The following is a 14,448-nucleotide window of genomic DNA, read 5'->3' as shown; positions in this document are numbered from 1 at the left end:
ATAGTCTATGAATTTTTTTGTATTTTATTTCAATAGAATGTAAAATGTTACACTTACTTAGAGTAGAGCTTTTGTTTGTGCCATTTCCTGTATATGAAATACTTCTTCCTCCCCACCTCTTTCTAGCTGTTCAAATCCTGCCTTCCCATTCCGAAAGGTGTCTGTCAAATGTTCTGACTTCTGTCCACCTGTTTGTGCCATTTTCAATGGTCTGCTTTGTTTTACAACTGTTACTGAATTAATTGCATTTTCTCTTATATTGTTTTTTTCTGAACAGGTCTTAACTTCTTTAGCAGATTATAAACATAAAAACCATAGCCTTTTATTTCTAGATTGACAAGAACACTGTCTTGAATATTTGGCATTATGTCATTTTTGGAAATAAAAAAAAACAAGTTTATGATACTTTGATTTTTCTTGTTAGGTACCTGACAAAGGTGTTCAGCTTGGGACAAGGAGAATTCCAATTATAAAAGATGGTCTACTACTAGACATTTTGTTGATAGAAAATTCTTGAAATAATTTAAAATTTTCAACCAGAGAAAACCATAAGAGAACAAGTAAAACTATCATTTCAGTATTTTTCAGATCTGCTGACAAAAATCCCACTTTGGCATAATAAATTGATTACACAATTAATTTCAGGGAATTAGAAGATTCGTTTGTCTCATCTGAAAAGTATATTTTAAACATCTTTCAGGGACTTAAAATAGAATTCAAGCCTGTGCTGGGAATGGTGCCGAAGGCTGAGTCCCAACAGAAAGAGTTCTGAAACTTTCTGAAACGCATTCATAGTGTGACAGTTTGAAGTAACCATGAGAATAAAAATTATGCCATTTCATAATATTGTGCTAATGAAGCAAAGTAATAAATATATCTCTTCACAGGCTAGATAGAATTGCAAGAGAGGAAGAGAAAGATCAGAACTTGGAGTTTGTTTTCAGGAGATACTTAATGTTACAAAGCCACTGGATGAAATAATGCAGTTGCCTTAGGTCACCTAATTGTCACTACTACAAGGACTCAATGAAAATATGCCTCAACAGCATCAAAATGTCACCAAAAATCCTTGATCTCTGTACAGGTCTGTAGTTTATCTCATGAACACAGGAGGGCACTCAAAACTAATAATTGGTCTTATATTGAAAAACTTTTACTTACAGTATTTAATATTAACAATTTCAGCAAATGTGTACTATGCTAACAATGGAATATGAATAATTCAGAAAAAAATATATACTTTGTATAAATGCATGTATAACTATATGAGTTAGAGAGAGGATTTATCACTGTAAAAACTATGAAGTTTTTTTTTGTTTATTAAGGAAATAAGGTGAAGTGTTCCTTTGCGAATAAGAAGACAATCCTTCCATTATCTAAAACATGAATTCAGAATAAGAAAATGTATTCTAATTTAGGTCCCGACTACATTTACTCTAGCTATTGACACTTCTATTAGTGTCCACCAGATGGCAGAAGACCATCAAATCATTTCAAAATACACATGAGCTACTCACGTAACCTGTCATTTTAGGTACCCGATTCCTCAGTTCCTCAGTTTGGCTTGTAATGATTCCCAGATCCATTTTGGAAGAATAAAAGTGATTCTGGACAATATTATTTGTAGATTTTGCCCTCAGAAAATCAATTCCACGTTTTAGAGTGTGGGAATGATTAAAAGTGAACTATTATCTTCCACCCAAATGAAACTATCTTACAATGCATTCAAGTTTTATGCATTCACACAAAACAGAAAAATTGCTTGAGAAGAATATAAGGTATTGGCTGCAAAAAACTCAAATGACTACTGCCTAAATAGCACAAACTTCTTTGGTCAGACGTCTATGTTTACCTTGATTTTATAATAGTAGAAATCACATATGCTTCATATTTTAAGAATCAGCATTAATAAAAATGAGGATTCTAAAAAGGAAGCTGTATTTGTCATCAGGTCATTGTTACATTGCTTTCTTATTTATAGATCTGTAAGAGCTTATTGGTAATTTTACAAATAGCTTCACTTATATTTTAATTATAAATGTATATTAAAAACACTCCCTTTTTTATTTAAAAAAAGTTAATCCTCACCCGAGGATATGTTTGTTTGTTTTTATTGATTTTAGAGAGAAGAAGTGAGAGAAAGAGAGAGGGAGAAAAAATCATCCATGTAAGAGATAAGCATTTATTGGTTGCCCTGACCAGGAATCATACCTGCAACCATTTTTGTTGTAAGGACATTGGTCCAACCAACTGAACCACCTGGCCAGGGCTCCCAATGTTTATTGATAATCAGTAAATTAGTAGTAGGTTATAAAGCTGCAGTTAAATAGTGTATTTTAAATACTGAAATACAAGATTTTATGGGGAAAAGATATAAATTTTATTATTATTTTTCTTTATTGATTTTTTTTTAGAGACAGGGGAAGGAGAGGAAGAGAGATATGGAAACTTCGATGAGAGAGAACATTGACTGGCCACCTCCTGCATGCCCCCCATTGAGGATTTGGCCCACAACCTGGGCATGTGCACTAACCAGGAAGTGAACTGGCGACCTCTTGGTGCATGGGTTAACACTCAACCACTGAGCCACATCGGTCGGGCAAAATATTTTACTTATTTATTGTTTTATCCTCATCCAAGAACATTTTTCCATTTTTTGTTCAGATAGAGTGGGAGGGAGAGAGAGGAAGAGAGAGAGAGAGAGAAACATCAACGTGAAAGGGACACATCGAGTGACTGCTACCCGCACGACCAACCAGGGCCGGGGACAAACTGCAACTGAGGTACATGCTCTTAGCGGGAACCAAACCCGGGTCTCTCTGGACCACAGGCTGATGCTCTAACCGTTGAGCAAAACTGGCCAGGGCTGAAAATATATACATTTTAGAATATATTCAAAAGATAAGCCTTTACTTCTGTTTGCAGTCTGTGATCTTGACAAAGGGTTGCCCTTCAATTAGGTAGGGCTGAATCTTTTAAATAACCATCCAGGTAATTCCATATACTGTTTGGTATTCAGGCATAGAGCTGGTAATTACCATGAAATAAGTTATTAATCTGCATTAATTTTTCCAAGTTTTCCTTATATTTCTCATTGAAATTAGTTTAATTATCTTATGAGAGGACATATATTCTATAAAGCACATTATCCGGATTTAAAATCAAGAAGGGCTTTCCAGATCAATATATACTCAGACATCAAATACAAGTTACCAATGGATATAATAAAATAGCAACAGAAATGTAATTACTCTCCTTGATCATGGGAAGTTCAGAACTATCTTGAGGTCCCATTTCCTACAGCAGGACTAAATCACACTCCCTGATTCCTTTCCACAAGGTACATATGATTTGGGTCATAGTTACTGATTCCTTAAGGAACGCTGACCAAGAATGAGAATCTGATTTCTGCAAGCCCTTGCCTAGGACAACTCTGTGGTCCATGTCAAGGCACAGAATACAAGTAAGTGCTTCAGTACAAATGCAAAGGATATCCCCATAGAAAGAACGAGGGCATGGTCTCCTTTTCCAGGGTGCAGTAAATGTTCTCACTTAAAAACTTATTTTTAACATTCGATTCTCATCCACTGTTAGCAGGTTCTCTTGACATACAAATAAAGGTGATATTGTCCATGCCTCTAGGAAGCTCGTTCCAATGATAGTCTCTAACCCTTGTGTTTAGCAAGTTATAAAATAGAATGGATGTTTTTAGTTTCTAAGTCTAGACTCCATTTATAGCGGAATGAAAATAAACTAGTAAAAATATACCATTAGACCAAATTAGGTTGTGCTTTTCAAAACCACACATTTTTCTTACTAAAAGTTATAAAAGCTTCACAAATGTTTAGCTGACAGAAAGTCATTTATCTTCTAATCATTTATATTAACTTACATGAAGGGTGAATATCTCATATGCAGGGATGTGCATGACTTAGAGAACAAGTATAAAAGATGAATAAGCAAAGCAATGGGTGTCCCAGGAGAACACGAAAAAAAAAGTGTAAAGAGAAAAGGAAAGGAAGAGGCAAAGTACAAATGAGGAGAACATAACAACACTTTGGCTGCGACAAATCTCTCAGGTCATCATAAAAGTTGACGCTGGTGGTTAAGAGGAGGGACAAGGGTCTTTCTGCTTTGCTGTTCCATGCGCCCCCCTTGAAGGAAGGGCAGACTGCCCTGAGGGAGAAGGTCCAGGCTTAGCTCCACAGATTATGAGTAAAAATGAATGACAGAGGGTGATCCTCCAGGATTGGCAGAGAAAACGGCACAATTGCCTGAGATATCAATAGGTTTACCCATTTATTTTACACTGACTTGAGGTTTAGTGCAGTTTAACACAACCTATGACAAAGAACTTTGTGAATGCACACTGAGAAATCCATCACATCTTTGTCTGAGGTTTTTGAACACCATTTAAAAAAATATTGACTGGCATTTTGACAACTCTTGTGAGTGGAACTTAAGGATTTACAGACCCAGAAAAAAATCAATATTAAGTTTGTGATTTCCTCTCAGAGAGCAGCAGATCCTAATAAAACTAATGTAAACATGGCCACAACTGTTAAAAACAAAAACTAGAAATAATCTGTCACTGTTTGGTACCTCTAAATGATTACATCATTCACTTGAGATGGCCAAAAGAAGTCTTTCAAATTCTATCTAATTCAGTCAATCTTGTCTAGAGGTACTGAGAAACTTTATCAACAGTTTGATTTGTAATATATAATCTTTAAGAAGTAAATAACCATCATGTCACTTTTCCACATAGAGTTAGAGCATAGTGTCAATGTACATGTGATTTTTATGAATGCTATTTACAACTGCTGACCTTTAAGAAGGCGAGTCTGCTGATGTATAATTCATCATGACATTTTTCAGGAAATTATAGAATATTTCTCATTTCTCAAACACAACATTAGGGAATAAAGACAGTTCTTTAATGCTATTCTGCCTTGAAAAGCATCATTAAATATATTACAATGCTAGCAAATGAGATTTGAAGTACATTTATATTTTTTTTCAACAAACGAAAGTCTTAAACATGGAAAACTTGAATAGCACCCCATACTTGCTGTGATAGCTTGCCCCCATACATAGACATACACATGCATACATACATATACATACACAAGGGTATGTATGCACACAATTATTACAATAATAGTAACTAAAGGTCTGGAGCACATTATGTTCAAAGGACTAGTCTGCTTTGCAAACTTTAGTTCATTTAAACCCCACAACAACCCTACAAGGTGGCATTTTAACTCTCATTTTATAGGTGAAGAAACAGAGGCTTTGATAAATTAAGTAAATTGACAATTTTATATAACTAATGAGTACTGGCACTGGGTTTGAAACCAAAAGCCTACTGGACTTCAAAACCCATGCCTTTCCCCCTGTGCTTCACGAGGCCCTGCTTCTCAGGGAGAGTCTTGCTAGTGGGCTACAGGGACACCAGGGAAGCATCTGGTGCCTGGAAGGCATGGGACAAAGTTGAACTTCACGTACTTTACAATCACTCCGTGTCTGCATGGTTATTCACTCATATTTAAAAAAAATTTTTTTTTCTTTATTGATTTTAGAGAGAAAGGAAGGGGGAGAGAGAGAGAGAGAGAGAGAGAGAGAGAGAGAGAGAGAGAGAGAGAAACATTGATGAGAGAGAACACTGAATGGCTGCCTCCAGCATGCCCCACACTGGGGATTTGGCTCACAACCTGGGCATGTGCCCTGACTGGGAATCCAAATCACGACCTCTTGGTACACGGGTCAATGCTCAACCACTGAGTCACACCAACTGCACTCACTCATGTTACTTATTATCTAAAAGACAGCTATTACTGGAAGAAATTAAAAAATTCCTGGAAACCAATGAAAATGAACACACAACAACACAAAATCTATGGGATGCAGCAAAAGCAGTTCTGACAGGGAAGTTCAAAGCACTACAGTCCTACCTCAAGAAGAAGAAAAAAAAAATTCTAATAGACTATCTAACCTCACAACTTAAAGAACTAGAAAGCAAACAAAAAGAAAACCCAAGAGCAGGTAGAAGGAATAAAATAGTCAAGATCAGAGCAGAAATAAATGACATGGAGACCAAAAAACAATTCAAAGGATCAATGAAACAAAGAGCTGGTTCTTAGAAAAGATAAACAAGATTGATGGACCCTTAGTTAGACACACCAAGAAACAGAGAGAGAGAACCCAAATACACACAATCAGAAATGAAAGAGGAGAAATAATATCTGACACCACAGAAATACAAAGGATTGTGAACAAATATTATGAACAATTATACGGCAACAATTCGACAATCTAAGAGAATTGGACAAATTTCTAGAAACACATAGTCTCCCAAAACTGAACCGGGAAGAGATAGAAAACTTGAAGAGACCAATAACAACAAAAGACACCTCTCCAAACAGGACATACAAATGGCTAAGAGACATATGAAGAAATGTTCATCATCACTAATCATCAGAGAGATGCAAATCAAAACAACAATGAGGTATCACCTCACACCGGTCAGAATGGCCGCCATCAACAAATCATCAAACAACAAGTGTTGGCGAGGGTGTGGAGAAAAGGGGACTCTAGTACACTGTTGGTGGGAATGCAGACTGGTGCAGCCACTATGGAAAACAATATGGTGTCACCTCAAAAAATTAAAAATTGAACTCCCATTTGACCCAGTGATCCCACTTCTAGGAATATACCCTAAGAAGCCTGAAACACCAATCAGAAAGAATATATGTACCCCCATCTTTGTAGCAGCAATATTTACAATCGCTAAGATCTGGAAACAGCCCAAGTGCCCATCAGTAGACGAATGGATTAAAAAGCTGTGGTACATATACACAATGGAGTACTACGCAGCGGTAAGAAAGAAAGATCTCTTGTCCTTTGAGACTACATGGAGGGACCTGGAAAGTATCATCCTGAGTGAAACAAGCCAAGCAGAGAAAGACAAATTTCATATGATCTCACTGATTTCTGGAATATAATGAACATAACAGTTTGAGGACAATCCCCTAAGGAGTGGGGAGCTGAGAGAGGGATGAACAACAGAATTTATATGCATATAGGCATGAACAGTGGACATGGACAACAATCGGGGGAAGGGGCGGGGAGGGAAGGGGGAGGGGGGAACCACTGGGGGAAAAAAGGAGAATCATTTGTAACAAAAATTATTCAATAAAAAAAAAAAATAAAATAAAATAAAATAAAAAAAAAAAAAACAAAAAAAACAAAAGAGATTCAAGATGTAATGAAGACTCTCCCAGCAAACAAAAGCCCAGGCCTGGACGGATTCACTGGGGAATTTTACTGAACATTCAAAGAAGAACTAATACCCATTCTCCCCAAACTATTCCAAAATATTCAAGAAAAAGGAAGACTTCTAAACTTGTTTTAAGAGGACAGCATAATTCCAATTCCAAAACCAGAAAAAGACACTACAAAGAAAGAAAACTACAGACCAATATCCCTGATGAACATAGATGTCAAAATCCTGAACAAAATACTAGCAAATCAAATACAGCAATACACCAAAAAAACTATTCCCCATGACCAAGTGGGATTCATCCCAGGGATGCAAGGCTGGTACAATATTCGCAAATCAATAAATGTGATACAACACATAAACAAAAGAAAGATAAAAATCAAATGACCATATCAACAGACACTGAAAAAGCATTTGATAAAATCCAGCACCCATTTCGGATAAAAACACTCAGCACTCTGGGAGTAGAGGGATCGATTATATCTCGATATAATAAAGGTCATGTATGAAAGACCTACAGCCAACATCATATGCAATAGGCAAAAATTAAAAGCATTTCCCTTAAGAACAGGAACAAGACAAGGATTCCCACTTTCGCCACTCTTATTTAACATAGTACTGGAAGTCTTAGCCACAGCAATCAGACAAAAAGAAAAAATAAAAGGGATCCAAATGGGAAAGGACAAAGTGAAACTGTTATTATTCGCAGTTGACATGATATTATACGTAGAAAACCCCAAAGACTCCACCAGAAATTTACTAGACTTAATAAATGAATTTGGCAAAGTAGCAGGATACAAAATTAACATCAAGAAATCAACGGCATTCTTATACACCAATGATGAACTCACAGAAAGAGGAACTAAAAAAACAATTCCATTTACCATTGCAGCAAAAAAAATTAAGATACTTAGGAATAAACTTAACCAAAGAAATAAAGGACCTATTCACAGAAAACTACAATTCATTGAAAAAAAGAAATAGAGGAAAATACAAAAAAGTGGAAGCACATACCTTGTTCATGGATTGGAAGAGTTAACATCATTAAAATGTTCATACTACCCAAAGTAATTTATAGATTCAATGCAATCCCCATCAAAATACCAATGACATACTTCACAGAACTAGAACAAATAAGTCAAAAGTTCATATGGAACCAAAAAAGATCTCGAACAGCCACAGCAATCTTGAAAAAGAAGAACAAAGTAGGAGGGATCACATTACCAGATTTCAGGTTATACTACAAAGCCACTGTAATCAAAACAGCCTGGTACTGGCACAAGAACAGGTATATAGAACAGTGGAACAGAGCAGAGAACCCAGAAATGGACCCAAAGCAATATGCTTAATTAATATTTGACAAAGGAGGCAAGGGCATACAATGGAGTAAAGACAGCCTCTTTAATAAATGGTGTTGGGAAAGTTGGACAGATACATAAAATAAAAATGAAACTAGACCATAAACTTACACCATACACAAGAATAAACTCAAAATAGATAAAAGACTTAAATGTGACTCATGAATCCATAAAAATCCTAGAAGAAACTTTAGGCAACAAAATTTCAGACATCATACGCAGCAGAATTTTCACTGATACATCACCTAAGGCAGCAGAAACAAAGGAAAAAATGAACATATGGGACTATATCAAACTCAAAAGCTTCTGCACAGCAAAAGATACAATCATCAAAATGGATAGGCAACCCCCTGTATGGGAGAGCATAACTGCCAATAATGTATCAGATAAGGGGTTAATCTCCAATATATAGAGAGTGCTCATACAACTTAACAAAAGGAAGACAAAGAACCCAATTAAAAAATGGGCATAGGAACTAAATAGACACCTCTCCAAACAGGACATACAAATGGCTAAGAGACATATGAAGAAATGCTCAACATCACTGATCATCAGAGAGATGCAAATTAAAACAACGAGGTATCTCCTCACACCTGTCAGAATGGCCACCATCAACAAATCATCAAACAACAAGTGTTGGTGAGGCTGTGGAGAAAAGGGGACTCTAGTGCACTGCTGTTGGGAATGCAGACTGGTGCAGCCACTATGGAAAACAATATGGTGTTACCTAAAAAATTAAAAATTGAACTGCCATTTGACCAGTGATCCCACTTCTAGGAATATACCCTAAGAAGCCTGAAACACCAATCAGAAAGAATATATGTACCCCCATGTTTGTAGCAGCACTATTTACAATAGCTAAGATCTGGAAACAGCCCAGATGTCCATCACTAGACAAACGGATAAGAAAGCAGTGGTACATATACACAATGAAGTACTCTGCATCTGTAAAAAAGAAAGATCTCTTATCCTTTGAGATGACATGGAGGGACCTGGAAAGTATTACCCTAAGCGAAACAAGCCAAACAAAGACAGACAAGTATCATATGATCTCACTTATTTGTGGAATATAATGAACATAACAGTCTGAAGAATGGGGTAGTTTCAGAGACGTGGAAGTGGGGTACAGACTAACAATCCCCAGAAGAAGAGGTGGTGGGGGAGAGATAAACCACAGAAGTTATATGCATGTATGCATGAACAATGGACATGGACACCAAAGCTGGGGACTGGGCGGGGAGAGAGGGGGAGGGAGGAATTAGTGGAGGAAAAAGGAGAAACATCTGTAACAAAAATAAATTAATTAAAAAAAAAAGACAGCTATTACTAACTCCTTCAAGATCCAATGGTTCTACTAAATTCTGTGATTCTTAGAAATCCCGTGTGCAATCCATGATGCCAAAAAGATATGCTTTTCTAGTAAATGGCAGCTGTGCATTAAAAATGAAAAAACTGAAGACTAAGTTCTGATAAAATGTACTCATACACAAACTCTGAGTTCCTGATGTGAATGCAAAAGTGAATGAAGCTTGACCTCTGCTCTCAGAGTTTACATAGATATAGAGACCTCACGTGATTTTTGCGATTATTCGCAATACAGTTTTGCAGAATATATTTTTCTACAATACATTTATTGAGAGCAGAATTTTGACAATTTTCATGCCAACTCTTACTTTTCTCTAGGTCAAAATGAGGATGTTAGATATTTAAAATGATAAAATATATAAATGCAACCTAAATGTCCAGAACGGAGAAGCTGGTTTAATAAGTTGTTATGACTATATAATGAAATACTACATAAAGAATGGTGTATTAACAATATATTTATATCACTGAATAATACAAAGTCAATAAACAGATATATGTAGTGCAGTTTCATTTCTGTGAGAAATAATAATAGATTTTTAATCTAAGAAAAAGGTCTGGAAGGATATTCACCAAAATCCTCATAGCAGTCATCTTTGGGTAGTGACGTTATAAATTTTTTTTTTCTTTGTGCTTATCTATATTTTCCACTTTTAAAAAATGTTCATTTTAATAAAAATTTGCTTTCAGATTAAATATAATAAAAAATAGATACTGAACATCAAAGCAAACCTCAATTCTTATTCTAAAATTCAGTTCAAGAAAGTAGAAAGGAGATAGTGTATTTATTAAGAAAAAAAAATCATAGGAAAATGCACAGGGCAAGTGATAATGACAGCTGTTGAATTTCAATACTCATAATGGTACAAGCAAGAATTCAGTTTTTCCAATTTATAAAAAAAAAGCTAATAATATTTTTGTAAAGTTTTATGCCATTAAGTTTGCCAGTTTTTATTATAAAATTCTATAAGCAGAACTTATGTTCCCTCATAAATATAAAGCACAGCTCTTTGGAAGACTGTAAAATCAAGAAGACTTGGGTTCATTTACTGATTCAGTACTTTATAGTTCTGTGAACTTGAACAAACCACTTAACATCATCTTTCCAAACTGTAAAATAAGGAAAATAAGGCCAATGCATAATTGAATACACTGGTTCACACCCATACATGGTAGCTATTATTGTTTTTGTTATGATTACTTTTGGATTTCATCAATTAACTGTGGAACAACGTTCCCCCTTAAATCTGAACTATGTATGGGTAGACATATTAAATGGTGCGGGAGACAGCCATTAAGTATAACCTGCCATATCTGCATTATATGGAGATGAATTCTTTTAGTCATTTTTTGGTAAATGTCTGGTGAATGAGAGATGTATTTTAGTTCAGCAATATAGGTAAAAAGGTGAAAGACTTAGTTACTTCCTTCATGGGGCTGAGAGTCAGGTGAGGGAAACAAGTGAGTAGCCAGACAATTATCATTCTATGCCAACTGCTGTGAGGTTTGGATGCACAAAAATAGGTGCACCTGAGCACATCACACAGCTTCAGATGCACATCATTTAACTTGTACTCTGTGGGTACAGCACATCCACAAGGGCACAATCCTGTGTCCTGGCCGGAGCCAGCCTTGGTGGGGATAGAGTCAGAGTGGCTCTCCAAGGGATGCAATGGTCTTTGTGGGTCTTGAAGAATGAGAAGACCAATAGTGAAGACAGCAGGGAGGAACATGCCAGGGACAGGAAAGAGCATGTGTAAGTGCAACCTGGGAAACGTGGTCTGCCTTCTTCAGGAGACCTCCTAGAGTTCACATGAGAGAAAGAAGCTAGGTGGGGAGGAGAATGCACTGAGGCGAGTTAGTACCAAACAGGCCCTACTATGAAATGATAAATGGTTTGGAAGTGTTTAAATAAAAATATAATTGATAAAAGTACATGCCAAAAAATCACATTTATTTAATTTGTTATTTGGTCATTTGCATTTTAGAAAAGGAGATAGATAAATCCAGTTTCTTTTTTCTAATCAACTGTCTATTGTTTACCAGAAAGGATGTTATAGTATTTAGTGTTTCAAGTAGAAATATAATTAAACTTCCTAATTTAGGGCAATTTCATTCGAAACTTAACATAACATTAAATGCAGCTATTCATCACTGCTGTCTTGTGCTCTATTTTTTTGTGGTTAAAGGGTAAACAATTTTCACAAATAGCACATTAAAACATGCTGTTTTAATGTCTAATCTTCAAAAGCAGATGCTTATTAAATTAATATTATACATGGTCAAAAATTCATTGCAGGGCTGAGATCAAAGAAGAACATGTACTTGAAAAGTTTTAAGTCCCCAAAGCAAAGGCCACTTCAACTATTTCTTTCATGAACAGTCCATTCAAAGGGTAAAATGAAAAGGACACGTCAGTAGATGCAACTGATTGTGTCCTCTGGGCATTTCAAAGGCTCTGGCTGCTGTGCCAACTTCAAAAGACACAGCAGGCACTGCAGGAAAGCTTCCCTGTGTCCTCTCCATCACCTGACAAGGACACATTTCTTTCCCCTCAAAGAAGGTAATTGGGGAAAAGGATCACTTTTTATTCGTCAATAATTCAGTGCATCTGGTTTCAATGCCTACTAGGTGCTAGTTCTTCTTTGGGAGCTGCCAACACAAAGATGAACACCTTAAAACCCAAATCTATGGAGACAGAAGAAGACCTGACTTAGGTGGTAGGCACACAATGTAGTATCAGAGAAATGTACTTGAAATCTGTATAAATAATCTTATTTACCAATGTCACCCTAATAAATTTAATTAAAAAATACTTATTGAAACAAATTACTTTGCTACCTCAAAAACAAACAAATAAAAAAACCTAGCAAACAAAAAATAAGGTGTCAAGGAACAGCTCAATGGTGGTTGTCTCACTGAGGTTCCCTGATCACCCCAGCCAGACCCCTCAAGCTCTGAATACTACAATCATTTATTCATTTCTCTTTCATAGTTCTTAGTACAGGCCAATTCCATTAAGTGACTTTGGAGCTGTGTGTATAGTATTGCCATTTGTTACTGTGTGTTTTTAAAAAATCAGTTTCTTACTAAGTGTCACTGTTTCTCATCTGCAAAATGAAATTAGTCATGTGGGGAAGAACAGATATTTTAAATTGTCATTTTATGAATGTGGTAACTGAGATTCAGAGAAGTTAGTTTGTCTAAAACTACAAAGTTAATCATCAAAATATTTCTAAAATGCATGTTTTCCATTGTACCAATTATTTCCTAAAATACTGAGTCTGTGAGTTTTAGAAAAGTTATATTTCAACACATACCTGCTTCATGAATCTCTTCCTTTCCAGTATAAGAAGAAAACACCTGCCTGGAAAACTTGTACTGTTGTTCTCGAAAATTATTTTGTAAGTAATCCATCAGCATGACATAACCAGACTGTTGCATTGTAAGAACTTCACAAAAGACAGCCAACTAAAAATGAGATAATTTAAGATATAATTTAACATTACTGCTTCAAGGGCATCAATAAATGCTCTAAAACATATTCTGTAGTAAAGCTTAGAAAATTATTCTTTTTAGATTCCTTCAAATTACTTCATTTGTTTGAATTTCAGAGATTACCTGGCTTTCAGAGATGCTAACTGTATCCTTAAAAACAATCCAGTCTACTGTGTCTGTGCAGGGAGGGGAGGTCAGTGAGCCATTGTAAGTGTAATACTTGTCAGTTGAGTTTGGCAGAAGGTTCAGCAACACGAACGGATCTAATGCAGCCTGTTTCCCTGCAAAGTAATAACATGTATCTCAGCTGGAGTCCCAGCTCTGGAACCGAGCTGTTCAAAACTTTTATGAAACAGAGACATATGCTTTGTTATGTATATAATCAGAATGAAATTTTGAGAACACTTTAGATATGTTTTTATTTTAAAAATGGCAACAAAACTGGCATATACCTAATTTTCTTATATATATTACTACATAGTGTTAGATGCTTCATCTTTACATCAGGAAGATTCTAGAAAGATTATTTTACATATAAAATATATCCAGAAATTATATGAACATTTTAATAAATATAGAAAAATAGTTGATAAGATTCAATAGTTAATGGAAAACAAAACCAAAATCTTATTCTGATTATTACCTTCAAAAAGCCATAATAAACATAATAAGGATGACTTTTTGAAAGCTTTTTCCTTAGAGATCAAGAATGAAACAAAGATGTCTGCTATCACCATTTCTATCTAACACTGAACTGGAAGACTGGGTCAATACAATAAATTAAGAAAAAGAAAAAAAAAAACAACAACTCATAAAGACTGGACAGAAATAGTAATAACATCATAATTTACAATAACATGACTGTGCATATAAAATGTTGAAAAGAATTACAGACTATTAGAATTAATAAGTGTATTTAGTAAAGTCAATGCATATAAGACCAAT

The 14,448-nt window shown here is 35.5% G+C and overlaps 1 protein-coding gene across 1 annotated transcript in view; it reads right to left on the bottom strand.

Moving 5' to 3' along the window:
• Nucleotides 1–14,448, bottom strand: part of PTPRZ1 (protein tyrosine phosphatase receptor type Z1) — a 142,665-nt gene that overhangs the window by 60,808 nt on the left and 67,409 nt on the right. The window contains exons 7-8 of the mRNA XM_036246326.1: nt 13,627–13,784; nt 13,326–13,476 (exon numbers count right to left, since the gene is read on the bottom strand). Coding sequence (XP_036102219.1) covers nt 13,326–13,476; nt 13,627–13,784 — 309 coding nt within the window. The remainder of the gene's footprint in view (nt 1–13,325; nt 13,477–13,626; nt 13,785–14,448) is intronic.

This window comes from Molossus molossus, unplaced genomic scaffold (genome assembly GCF_014108415.1).
Source record: "Molossus molossus isolate mMolMol1 unplaced genomic scaffold, mMolMol1.p scaffold_m16_p_7, whole genome shotgun sequence".
In the NCBI taxonomy this organism is placed as follows: Eukaryota; Metazoa; Chordata; class Mammalia; order Chiroptera; family Molossidae; genus Molossus; species Molossus molossus.
The sequence above is the reverse complement of the archived record's forward strand: the minus strand, read 5'-3'. Positions and strand labels throughout refer to the sequence as shown.